The sequence below is a fragment of the Ctenopharyngodon idella genome, chromosome 10 (assembly GCF_019924925.1).
Source record: "Ctenopharyngodon idella isolate HZGC_01 chromosome 10, HZGC01, whole genome shotgun sequence".
NCBI lineage: Eukaryota > Metazoa > Chordata > Actinopteri > Cypriniformes > Xenocyprididae > Ctenopharyngodon > Ctenopharyngodon idella.
The window spans coordinates 32,077,642-32,089,197 of record NC_067229.1 but is presented as its reverse complement, the minus strand read 5'-3'; the positions used below and the strand labels follow the sequence as shown (position 1 = coordinate 32,089,197).

The window sequence follows — 11,556 nt, the reverse complement described above, 5'->3', positions numbered from 1 at the left end:
TTCATCAGTCCAATTAGAGCAAATAACTAATTACATGAAACATCTTTCACCTGGGAAACTAATTGGGTGTTAAAAGATAATTGATGATTGTTTTATGAAGGCTCTGATACCGTCTGCTGTTTAAACATTTTAAAGCAGATAATTAATCCAGACTTTCACTGTGTAATGTCTACATAGGATATTCTCATTCACCTTAAGCCGGGTGCACATTCTGCGATTTATAACAGTCCTTTATGATTGTTGCTTGTCAGACTGTATGAACATGATCCTCATGTCACACTGTGGGATCTCAGCTGTCATTTATGTCAGACTGTACGATAGTCAAGACGCGTTAAAAACGGACGCGCACATGAAAACTCGTCCGGAGTGGCTAACAAAGACATCTCTAGCGTTAATTTTGATCACGGCGTGTCTTGAAAAGCAAAGACAATTTGACGTTTGTTGTAGGAGAAGTCACACTGCAGGACTGTGCGCCAAATCTTCTGGCACTGCCAGAATTTCGTCTGAGGAAAAATCTGATCGCAACAGTCATTAATCGGCTGTCGGTGAATATGTCAAACTAGCTATCAAAGACTACAGATTTTAGCCTGGGATTACAGGAATCTTTTAGGATTCTCAAAATTTGTCTCAGACGACCAAATCGTGGCCAAAATCGCAGTGGTTTCACAGACAAGGCTTAAGCTAGTCCCAGACTAAAATGCATGTTTGAGCTGCTTTAACTGAAAACAACTTACACTGACATATCTTAAAATATGTCAGTGCCGTTGTTTTGTCTCAAGATGCACACCAGTAATGTTTTTTTTTCTAGGGCATGTTTATAAAAGATACTTAAATGCCCTAACTGAACAAAGGCTTAGGCTAAGCCCTGTCTGTGAAACCGGGCCAAAATGTGCCTGATCATTTCAGGATGACCTTTCTGAAATGTTTTGTGAAATTGCCATAATGTAATGCAGACTTTGCAGAGAGACAATTACTGATATACAGGACAGATATGTTTTAGGATCAGGCACATGCAGAAATCAAAGCTCAGTTTATGGTAATTTGGGTGGAGACTGTCCCTTTTATTATTGTCTGACTTAGCAAATCACATGAACATGGTTAAGCAAAACAACTAATTTTGACCATACATCTTACAAAACGTGTATGCACAATTAATAAGAACCACCTTATGTTTTGTAAAGTCCCTAGTACCCTGTTGTGCAACTTACATCAGCACCAAAATTAACATCAGTCCATCAGAATTTGCATTGCTGCACTATTATATTTGATTACTTTAATCATGATCATTAATTCACACCACATCAAGATTTATTTAATGGAGAAACTGGTCACATACATATTTCCAATATATTGTTCATGCATTAGGATAACAATTACTTCATTATTTATTCACTTGATATCACGCACTGTACTGCAGTATGTGTATATATATATATATATATATATATATATATATATATATACACCAAAATGAATTAGAATAAATACATTGCTTACCTAACTATACATTACACATTTTTATACAAAACATAAAGTAACAGTACAACAAAGCATGAAAAAAAAATCTTGCTCAGTGTTTTATTTGCTTCTTTGATTTGATAGGGCCACTGTGCTTATCTATTCCTTTTTAATGCATTCTATGAACATACGGCTTCCTTTTATACTGGAAGGTAGGTAGGTAGGTAGGGGTGGGTGGGTGGTTAAGGTAGGTAGGTAGGTAGGTGGGTGGTTGGTAAGGTAGGTAGACAGATAGAGAATTCATTATAATGATGACATATTCATAGAATACATTAGGCCATTAAACATTAATCTTGGCACTTTTGAAATAAAGAAACAGGCTGTTTTGTGATGCATACTAGTAGCTTTGTCAGTTGTTCTAAAGTTTTGCGGGCTAAAAGAAAAGTTGGCCTTTACATTATATACCACTTGGTCAGAACACTGTTTGACACAGATCTACACACACACACACACACACACACACACACACACACACACACACACACACAACATCCACACTGCAGTGTAGCAACGATATTCATATAATATTTGCTTTACTATTTAGCAACACTTACATAATAAATAAATCGCAAGAACAGCAATGAAAAACAACTTTGAAATCCATCAGTGTAGACTTAGGGTACTGGATTTGAGCAGAGATTGAGTAACATCTAGAAGTGTAGAAGACAGATTCACAGGTGCTTGAGAGACAAAGTGAATGAACAAAGAAAGAAGTAAGACTAATGCTTGGAGTCTCGAGGATAAAACTCAGCCAAAGTGCTCTGAGGAATCCTTTTCAGCATCTCTTTGGGGAAGATTCTTAAGAGCTGCCAGCCAATGTCCAATGTCTCGAACACAGTTCGATTCTCATATGCACCTGTGATACAAAACATGTTAGGCTTATTCTGACTCTATATATAGTGCAGCCCATTGTCATTCATGGAATCATATTACATTTCATTTAAAATAACAAAAAAAAAAAAAAAGATTTTTTATTTACAGTAAACAGTGCAGTTATTTTTTTACAGTGCAGTTATTTATTTTTTCTTTCTTTTTATTCTTTCTAACTGTCCTTTCACACCAAACTTGAAAAAAGGATTTTAAATGCAAACTATGCATTCCTAAGGAGCTATTCTCACTTGGGTGAACATGCCTGACAACAAACCAAAGTTTTTGTTTCTTTATACAATGCTGAAAAACCATTGACAAGTTATAATCATTTGGTCATGTGTCTGCAACCACTGCAGTTACACATATCAGCACATCTTGAGGTGCCAATAAGCAAAAAAGAAAAAAAAAAGAATCAGATTTATTAGAAAGTAATAAATATAGTAAATGCAGGCATTTCTTATGGTATTTTTGAGTGTTAAGTGTTTAATTTGAAAGGGCCGTAAAGAAATAGTGCACCCAGAAATAAAAATTCTGTCATCATATGGTAACTAAATAGCTCCAAATGACTTATATAGTATGAAAAAAATACTATGGGTCAATGGGGACCAGAAACTGTTTGGTTATCAACATTCTTCAAAATATCTTCTTTTGTGTTCAACAGAACAAAGAAACTCAAACAGGTTTAGAACAACCTTAGGGTGAGTAAATAATGACAGAATTTTTATTTTTGGGTGAACTATCCCTTTAAGACAAGATTTTAACATCATTCCACAGGTGCCCTTCTGTTGTTACTTACCCTGGGAAATAAAGTTCTTCTCAAATTTCTGTAAGAACTCCAAGTACAACAAGTCATCTGATGTCAGTGCTTCTTCCCCAACTACAGCCTTCATTGCTTGCACATCTTTCCCGATAGCATAGCAAGCATACTGCAAAAAGGAGAAGCTTTGTCACAGACAAATCAAATGTCCATAGACAATGAACTCAAAACATCAGATAAATAAATATATGCATTAAAAAAAAAAAAAAAAACACACACACAGTTATTTGTGAAAGAAACCCAATGCCTTTAATTTCTTTACAATTTACATTACCGTTCAAATGATTGGGGATAGTATGTTTATTTAATTTTTTGAAAGAAATTACTACTTTCATTCAGCAAAGATGCATTGAATTGATCAAAAGTAAAATTAAAAATAAAAATTCAAGACTTTTTTCACAAAATATTTCTATATCAGTGTTTTTAACATTGATAATTCAGAAACATTCAACATTCAGCAAATCAGCATGTTTGAATGATTTCAAAAGGATCACGTGAGTAATGATACAGAAAATTCAGCTTTGCATCACATGAATAAATTACATTGTATAATATTAAAATAGAAAGCAGGCATTTTAAATGTAAATAATAATTCACAATTTTTACTGTATTTTGATTTTTGATCAAATAAATGCAGTCCTGTTGAGCATGAGAGACTTATTTAAAAAAAAAAAAAAAAAAATATTACAAACCCCAAACTTCTGAATGGTAATGTATGTTCATCCATATTTACCAGCTGATTAGAAACATCTGAGTGGTCTTTGCGTGTCATTCCCTCGCCAATGGCTGATTTCATCAATCGAGACAAAGAAGGTAGTACGTTGATAGGAGGATAGATCTGCATAGAAATATCAATAGTTGGTATAAAACAGCACATGAGATTTATTGATTAAGTATACAACTAATGTTCAAAGTGTAAGCTTGTTTCCATCACTTGCCTGTCTGTTATGAAGCTGTCTGTCCACATAAATTTGACCCTCAGTGATGTAGCCAGTTAAATCCGGAATAGGATGGGTAATATCTGCAGATAATAGTAAGCAAACCATTAAAGTAGTAAGCCAATGATGATATAAGGATTAAAAGATGAGTAGGTAGATGTTTGCTAACCATCGTTGGGCATAGTGAGGATTGGGATTTGAGTGATGGAGCCATTGCGTCCCTCCACGCGTCCGGCCCTCTCATATATCGTAGCCAGATCGGTGTACATGTAACCTGGGAAACCACGTCGACCAGGAACCTCTTCTCTAGCAGCAGAGACCTTCAAGACAATGATAGAGTTTAATGTATAGCAAAGAGTAGCAAGTTTAGCCTTAATCCAGAATTTATACTGACTAATCAAGTCAGTATAAATTCACACATTATATCGTACCTCTCGTAAAGCCTCAGCATAAGAGCTCATGTCAGTCAATATGACCAGCACGTGCTTCTCACACTGATAAGCCAGAAACTCAGCTGAGGTAAGTGCAAGCCGAGGGGTGATGATGCGTTCAATCCTGCAACAGGTAAATCAAACTTTTTGGTCCAAGTTGCACCAAAATCTTTATATAAAAATAAAGTCTTATCATGTACTCACATTCACATTGTTCCAAACCTGCATGACATTTTTGAAAGATTCTACTTTTAACTCTTCTTTAATTCATTTAGTTTTGTTCTAACAAGTTTTTTTTGGATGTTTTTATGGTGCTTGTGTGTATCTTTTGAAGCTTAAAAGGCTACATACAAGTTTAGAACGACATGAGGGTGAGTAAATTATGACAGAATTTCATGTTTGGGTGAACTATCCCTTTACTTTCAAGAATATTTGAAAGAATACTGACGTGGGATCATTGGCCAAATTTAAAAATAGGCACACGTTGTCCATGGACCCGTTCTCTTCAAAATCGGACTTAAAAAATCTTGCAGTCTCCATGTTGACCTAAAGATACAACTAATGTCATGAAGATATCCCACTGGTATGGATGCATATATTTAGATTGCAAAATCAGAAGTGCTCCTCACCCCCATGGCAGCAAACACAATGGCAAAGTTATCCTCACTGTAATCCATCACATCTTTGGATTTCTTCACCAATCCCGCCTGACGACAGATCTGTGCAGCAATCTAAAAAACACACATTACAGTGAGCAAAAAAAAAAAAAAAAAAAAAAAAAAGGATAAAAGGTTCAATTGTTAACTGCATTAGACTTATGTACTTAGATTAAAATAGGCATTGTTTCTTTTATCATTTGATTTTAGCACATTGTTAGAAAACATTGTTTTGTTTACTGTGTTTTAATGTGGTAAAAAGGTTGCATTTGTTCTCGTGCCGTGTTGAGTGGTTCTGTTAAATACTAAGGCGTGGTCAGCTGAATTCAATAATGACTTTTCAGACAGCTATACAATTGGTTAGTATACCGAGGCAGCTCTCGTGGGAAGACATCATCGTCTGAAGACCAAAGAATGTAAAGACCAGCAAGTCTACCTGCGCGAGTCCACCGAGCAAGGACACCGACAAGGCACTTGAGTATTGCTTTTTTCTTTCCTTCCTCTTTTATACAGCTTGTTCTCATCTTTTGGTTTTTTGTGAACTGTCTTCACTTCACTATGTTCTTTCAAATCCCTACTAACACTCCTAAATCAGTTCATGTGAGTACAGTGGTTCAATATTAATATTATAAAGCAACGAGAATATTTTTGGTGCGGCAAAAAAAACAAAATAAAGACTTATATAGTGATGGCCGATTTCAAAACACTGCTTCAGGAAGCTTCGGAGCATTATGAATCAGCGTATCGAATCATGATTCGGATCGCGTGTCAAACCGCCAAACTGCTGAAATCATGTGACTTTGGCGCTCTGAACCGCTGATTCGACACGCTGATTCATAACGCTCCGAAGCTTCATGAAGCAGTGTTTTGAAATCGGCCATCACTGTATAAGTCGTTATTTTGTTTTTTTTGGCACACAAAATATTCTCATCACTTTATAATATTAATATTGAACCACTGTATTCACATGAACTGATTTAAATATGTTTTTAGTAAATTAAAGGATCTTGAGAGAGGAAATGTCATTGCTGGCTATGGAGGCCTCACTGATTTCAACAAAAATATCTTAATTTGTGTTCCGAAGATTAACGAAGGTCTTACAGGTGTGGAACGCCATGAGGGTGAGTAATAAATGACATTTTCATTTTTGGGTGAACTAACCCTTTAAACTACTCTAACATACACATACATGCATACAGTTTACCAAGGGAAAGAGAGCTCAAGCAGAATCCAGGAAAGCAAGAAGTTATAGCATTGTTTGAAATTCAGCAGTTTGGGGGTGGTTCAGAAAATGGTTTGCTTGTAGGGTGAGGGATATTATGGATTATTTGTTATAATTAACAAATAATTTGTGTTGTCTGATTGGTCCAGATGCTACAATTTACACGCTCTACTGATCATACCTTGGTTACTCCACGGCACACCTCAGATAATTTCCTCTTCACTCTTAACCTCAACCTGGCTCATGACACAACATGCACTCCTCCACAGGTCACATTCTGGCATAACCTATGCTTACTCTCACCTTCCTGCCTATACGCTTAGGTCTCATCCACACTTCCTCCCCCAATCTGCTTTCATCAGTATATACTAAAACTACATTCACACTGTGAGCCGTAGTGCTCAATTGCGATTTATTGCTCAGATCTGATTTTTTTGTATAGCTGTTCAGTGTGTTCCAGTGTGAACAGATCATGGTCCTGAACTGACCCGCATGCACAAAAGAACGATAAAAAGACATCACGCAGCATGCTGTAATACAAAAGTAAACACGGAGAACATAAAGGTAATTAATTACGCATTTACTGTATTTTTTCAAAAAAAGTGATGTGACATGTAGCCAAATATGGTGTCCCATATTCGGAATTTTATCCCATTCCAGTGCACACGCACAGCATTGAGCAGTGAACAAACACACACGCCGTGAACACACACCCAGAGCAGTGGGCAGCCAATTTTTGCTGCAGCGCCCGGGAAGCAGTTGGGGGTTTGGTGCCTTGCTCAAGGGTCTCACCTGTCATGGTATTGATGGTGGAAGATAGTGCTGTACATTCACTCCCCCCACCGACAATTCCTGCCGGTACTGAGACTCAAACCTGCAACCTTTGGGTTACAAGTCCGACTCTCTAATCATTAGGCCACGACTGCCCTAGTGTGATCTGCCACGGAAGCCAGCGAATTTATGCGCAGACAATATAAAAAACAAAGATGAGGATACGAAAAAAGAGAGCAGTTTTTTTAAACATTTATGATACGGGGCCTCATGTTTTGCTTGTATATCGCACTATCACTGTAGTACTTGCAAGTTCCGACACATCACTGCCCTTCCACTGACTACCTTTCACAACTGTCTTGATATCTTCGAGTATGTAAAATCTTTAAAGTGACTCCCATGAGCGCAGAATTGTGACGAATGTTGCTCTAGAGTGCAGTGAGGTTGCATTGCAAAACATCTGACCTATATCAGATTTAAGACCACATATGTAAGGCCTCGTTTACACTGCAGGTCTTGATGCCCAATTCTGATTTGTTGCCTATATCCGATTTTTTTGACCGTCCGTTTACACGTTCTTTCAATTGTGATTCATATCCGATTCATGCGTTTACACTTGCCATTCCATCTGAAACATCGCCAGTAGTGTAACGTTAACTTTGTTTTAAAAAGTGGTACTGATGTTTGCCTACAGAACTACCACTGGCTCTGCACCCCTATACCCAAACTCACTACTTCAGACTACATGCCCTCCAGAAGTTTGTGTTCTGCAAGTGAATGGCACCTTGTGGCACAAAAAGAGGCACACAATCACTTTCACTGGCCTTTACCTTGACTGTTCCAAGCTGGTGGAATCACCTGCCTATTTCAACCCGAGCTGCTGAGTCTTTAGCCATTTTCAAGATACTGCTGAATACGCATCTTTTTCGTCAACACTTGACCCATTAATACTAACACTTACTATTCTATACATCTATAAAAAAAAAAAAACAACCTTGTAATGTATACTGTGCTAGACTAACTGGGACTAGTCACAGCATTTGCATATTGTTTCCTTATTGTTGGTTTGATTTCTTCTATTGTTCTCCTCATTTGTAAGTCGCTTTGGATAAAAGTGTCTGCTAAATGATTAAATGTAAAAATGTGTTAAGATGTGTGCAAGAGTGCAGTGTTTAAGAGACAAAATATCAATATTTTTTTTCAGGATTGTTTGATAAATAGAAAGTTAAAAAAGAGCATTTATTTGAAATGAAAATCTCTTGTAACATTATAAATGTATTTACTGTCACTTTAATATATTTAATGCATCCTTGCTGTATAAAAATTAATTTCTTTTAAGAATCACCCCAAAGAAGATGAACTGACAGCGGCCTCACCTCATTGTGGGGTAGACCAGCCGCAGAGAAAATGGGAATTTTTTGACCTCTGGCAATACTGTTCATGCCATCAATGGCAGAGATGCCGGTCTGGATCATCTCCTCAGGATAAATACGGCACTGAGGATTAATCGGCTGACCTGCAAGAAGCATGAGGGAATTGGATGGTACATATATCATGATTATAAAAAAAGCAATAATGGCATAACAGCTTATGTGGCGCATCACAAAGCCACACTGAAATGTACCCATGATGTCCAAGTAGTCCTCCGCCAGCACTGCAGGCCCTCGATCAATCGGCTTTCCTGATCCGTTGAACACACGACCTGTAATAGACTTCTAGTTTTACCAAATACACATAATAAAAAACATCAAATGGCTTCAGTATGTCTCTTTTTTATTATTACCCAGCATATCCTCTGACACTGGTGTACGTAAAATGTCCCCTGTAAATTCACACGAGGTTTTTTTGGCATCAATACCAGATGTTCCCTCAAACACCTAAAAATTAAATAATGAGAGATGCTACTGATCAGATTACAAAATGGGGGGGGAAGAAAATGTGTATTTCAGAAGCTCTTATTGACCTGAACCACAGCTTTGGAGCCTGTGACCTCCAGCACTTGTCCACTCCTCTTGGTGCCATCAGGGAGAGTCAGATGAACAATCTCAGCATACCTGGGAAACTGCACCAGGTAACTAGTTAACATTGCATCAAAAACATCAATGTAATCCAGACAGTACTTTAAAAACAAATTAGCTGATGTTTCCTTTGGCTTATGGATGCACGATTATAATACAATAATGAACATATTAGTAATGGTGGTGGTCTGTCATCATTACTTTTTGAAAGAGTCACACACACACACACACACACAAATATAGAAGTAGAAATAAAACATTTACTCGTGTAAAATCTCTAAAATTATATAATTGTATAGACAAAACAATATAAAATATAGATAAACCAATCACTGACTGTCTATGTACGTAGATTCATGACTTCTATATGAAACATTACGAGGAGAAGTAGTCAAGGGAAGATTATACATTCAGATGCATTGTTTTGAAAACACAATCAAATCAGATGAATAGCAACATTTATACATAATACAGAAATCCAATACCTTCACTTGATCCAAAATCACAAGCGGTCCATTAACACCAGCCACGGTTTTATATGCTGTGCACACAATAAATAAACATGAATGCCACAAGAATATTTTTGTAGGCTAGATCAAATTACAAACACAACCAAGTCACACAAATTCAGCATAAGGGTTTTGTCTTAATTACATGAAATCTGTAAGCATCTGTACTGGATTAAGGAAAATAAATACAGTAAAAAATAAAACATCACCTGATAAAACATGACATCATGTTATGGTCAAAGTGTCTTAAAAAGAAAAATAAAGAAAAAGAATGAGAATGTGTCATTTATACTCTATAAAAAACATAAATAACAGAAATAAATAACAGACATACTTAAAATAAGAAAATTAAAGGTCATGATTCCTTAGATGTCTAACCTAACATTATTCATATTTAAGACATAATTAAGAGATAACTAAAGAGATAGAATTAAAGAGATAATTTTAACTAAAACAATTGAAATTTAAGTAAAGGATGAACATGTTTGAATTTAATTTTTTAAATTCCAACTTTGAGTTGGATTTCTTCAAGAGTGAGTGTTGCACCTTTTTCCAATTTACATGAATTTCATTTTTTTTTTCACACCCCTTGCATGTTGTGACATCTTCAGTGCATTTGATGATGCGGCCATCTATGGCATGCCAATTTAACATTATTCCTCACAACTAATATCTTAGTAATTATTAGTAAAGAAACCAATAGTAACCAGTAAGCCTGTCATGTCATGTTATTTCAAATAATTGTGATTATTAGAGGTCGACCGATTCACAGGTTTTGCCGATTAATCGGCACTGATTGCTGATTGGTGGAATAGTGAGTTATGGCAAAAATGCTCATTTTGAAGGTATTTTGAGTAAAGCGGCTCTATATTTAACGAAGCACATACAAAATACTTGAACCTGAAGTGAATCAATGCAACCTGTTTTACAGAATATGGACTAGTATCTGTTTTATTGTTACTGGTAACAAATTGTACAAATTTTTGTCAGTGAATTCAATGGGGATCTGTGGTTCAGAAATTGACTATTCACTTAAACTAATATGTATTCCAGTTGTTACTGGCAACTATTCAGGTAATAGTTTATACATGTTATTCGGTAAGTAATGAAAAATAACTAGTATAAAAATAGTCTAAATGCTGAAACGGCTTGCCACTCCATCACGATGCAGATCCTACATGCATCAACCGAAAACCTGCATCAGGTTGATTTATTAACATCATACGTGAAGAAAAATACAACCAATCATTAATTATTATTATTATTATTTTTTATAGATCGTGCAATTCGAAGTAAACATAATATATATAATAATAATATATATATGCATTAACAGGGAATATACCCTCTAGTTAATAAACTGACCCTAGATTTACCAGACTGCATATATGGTTCATAAATGGACAACATCAGAAATGTTAAAATGTTATATGCCTGCAGTTGAAAATAACATGATGATTAGCCGATTCAGTGTAAATACAAAGCACGTCATTCATTCGTTGCGCCATACACATCATTTTATCGCTCTAGTGGGTTTCTGTTTATAAGGGCCCTTCGTAGTCAGCACTGAACACTCACTCAATCTCGGCTGAGAAATGTAGTCACGAGTCACGGCAAGGACATTTTCCCGAACGGCGACGTGTTTGCTCCCGGTAACCGCAGATGATATTTCGCTCACGGCTCCGCTCACCATTCCCCTAAGAGCCTTCATGATGACTATATACTACACAAAAATCACTACTGGTCTGGAAGCGAAGCGTGATAACACTGCTGCACATGCGCAATAGTGCTATGTGTTTCTCCCCC

General features: G+C 36.4%; 1 protein-coding gene across 7 annotated transcripts in view; it reads right to left on the bottom strand.

The window, feature by feature from the left end:
• LOC127520384 (V-type proton ATPase subunit B, brain isoform-like) overlaps nucleotides 1-11,531 on the bottom strand; it is a 39,810-nt gene extending 28,279 nt beyond the window's left edge. For 2 of the 7 annotated variants that reach the window (XR_007932097.1, XR_007932095.1), the window contains exons 1-14: nucleotides 11,329-11,531; nucleotides 9,727-9,782; nucleotides 9,187-9,285; nucleotides 9,007-9,100; nucleotides 8,848-8,925; nucleotides 8,600-8,739; nucleotides 5,204-5,305; nucleotides 5,023-5,120; nucleotides 4,575-4,698; nucleotides 4,313-4,463; nucleotides 4,144-4,226; nucleotides 3,939-4,043; nucleotides 3,185-3,314; nucleotides 2,156-2,374 (exon numbers count right to left, since the gene is read on the bottom strand). Coding sequence is in view for 1 of the 7 variants with exons in the window: in XM_051908406.1 (XP_051764366.1) it covers nucleotides 2,238-2,374; nucleotides 3,185-3,314; nucleotides 3,939-4,043; nucleotides 4,144-4,226; nucleotides 4,313-4,463; nucleotides 4,575-4,698; nucleotides 5,023-5,120; nucleotides 5,204-5,305; nucleotides 8,600-8,739; nucleotides 8,848-8,925; nucleotides 9,007-9,100; nucleotides 9,187-9,285; nucleotides 9,727-9,782; nucleotides 11,329-11,461 (1,530 nt within the window). In the remaining 6 variants the exon portion in view is untranslated. Of the gene's footprint in view, nucleotides 1-1,681; nucleotides 2,375-3,184; nucleotides 3,315-3,938; nucleotides 4,044-4,143; nucleotides 4,227-4,312; nucleotides 4,464-4,574; nucleotides 4,699-5,022; nucleotides 5,121-5,203; nucleotides 5,306-8,599; nucleotides 8,740-8,847; nucleotides 8,926-9,006; nucleotides 9,101-9,186; nucleotides 9,286-9,726; nucleotides 9,783-11,328 lie in introns of those variants that run through there. The other 5 variants (XR_007932092.1, XR_007932094.1, XR_007932093.1 and 2 more) reach the window with 5 other exon arrangements.
• Nucleotides 11,532-11,556: the final 25 nt, after the last annotated feature.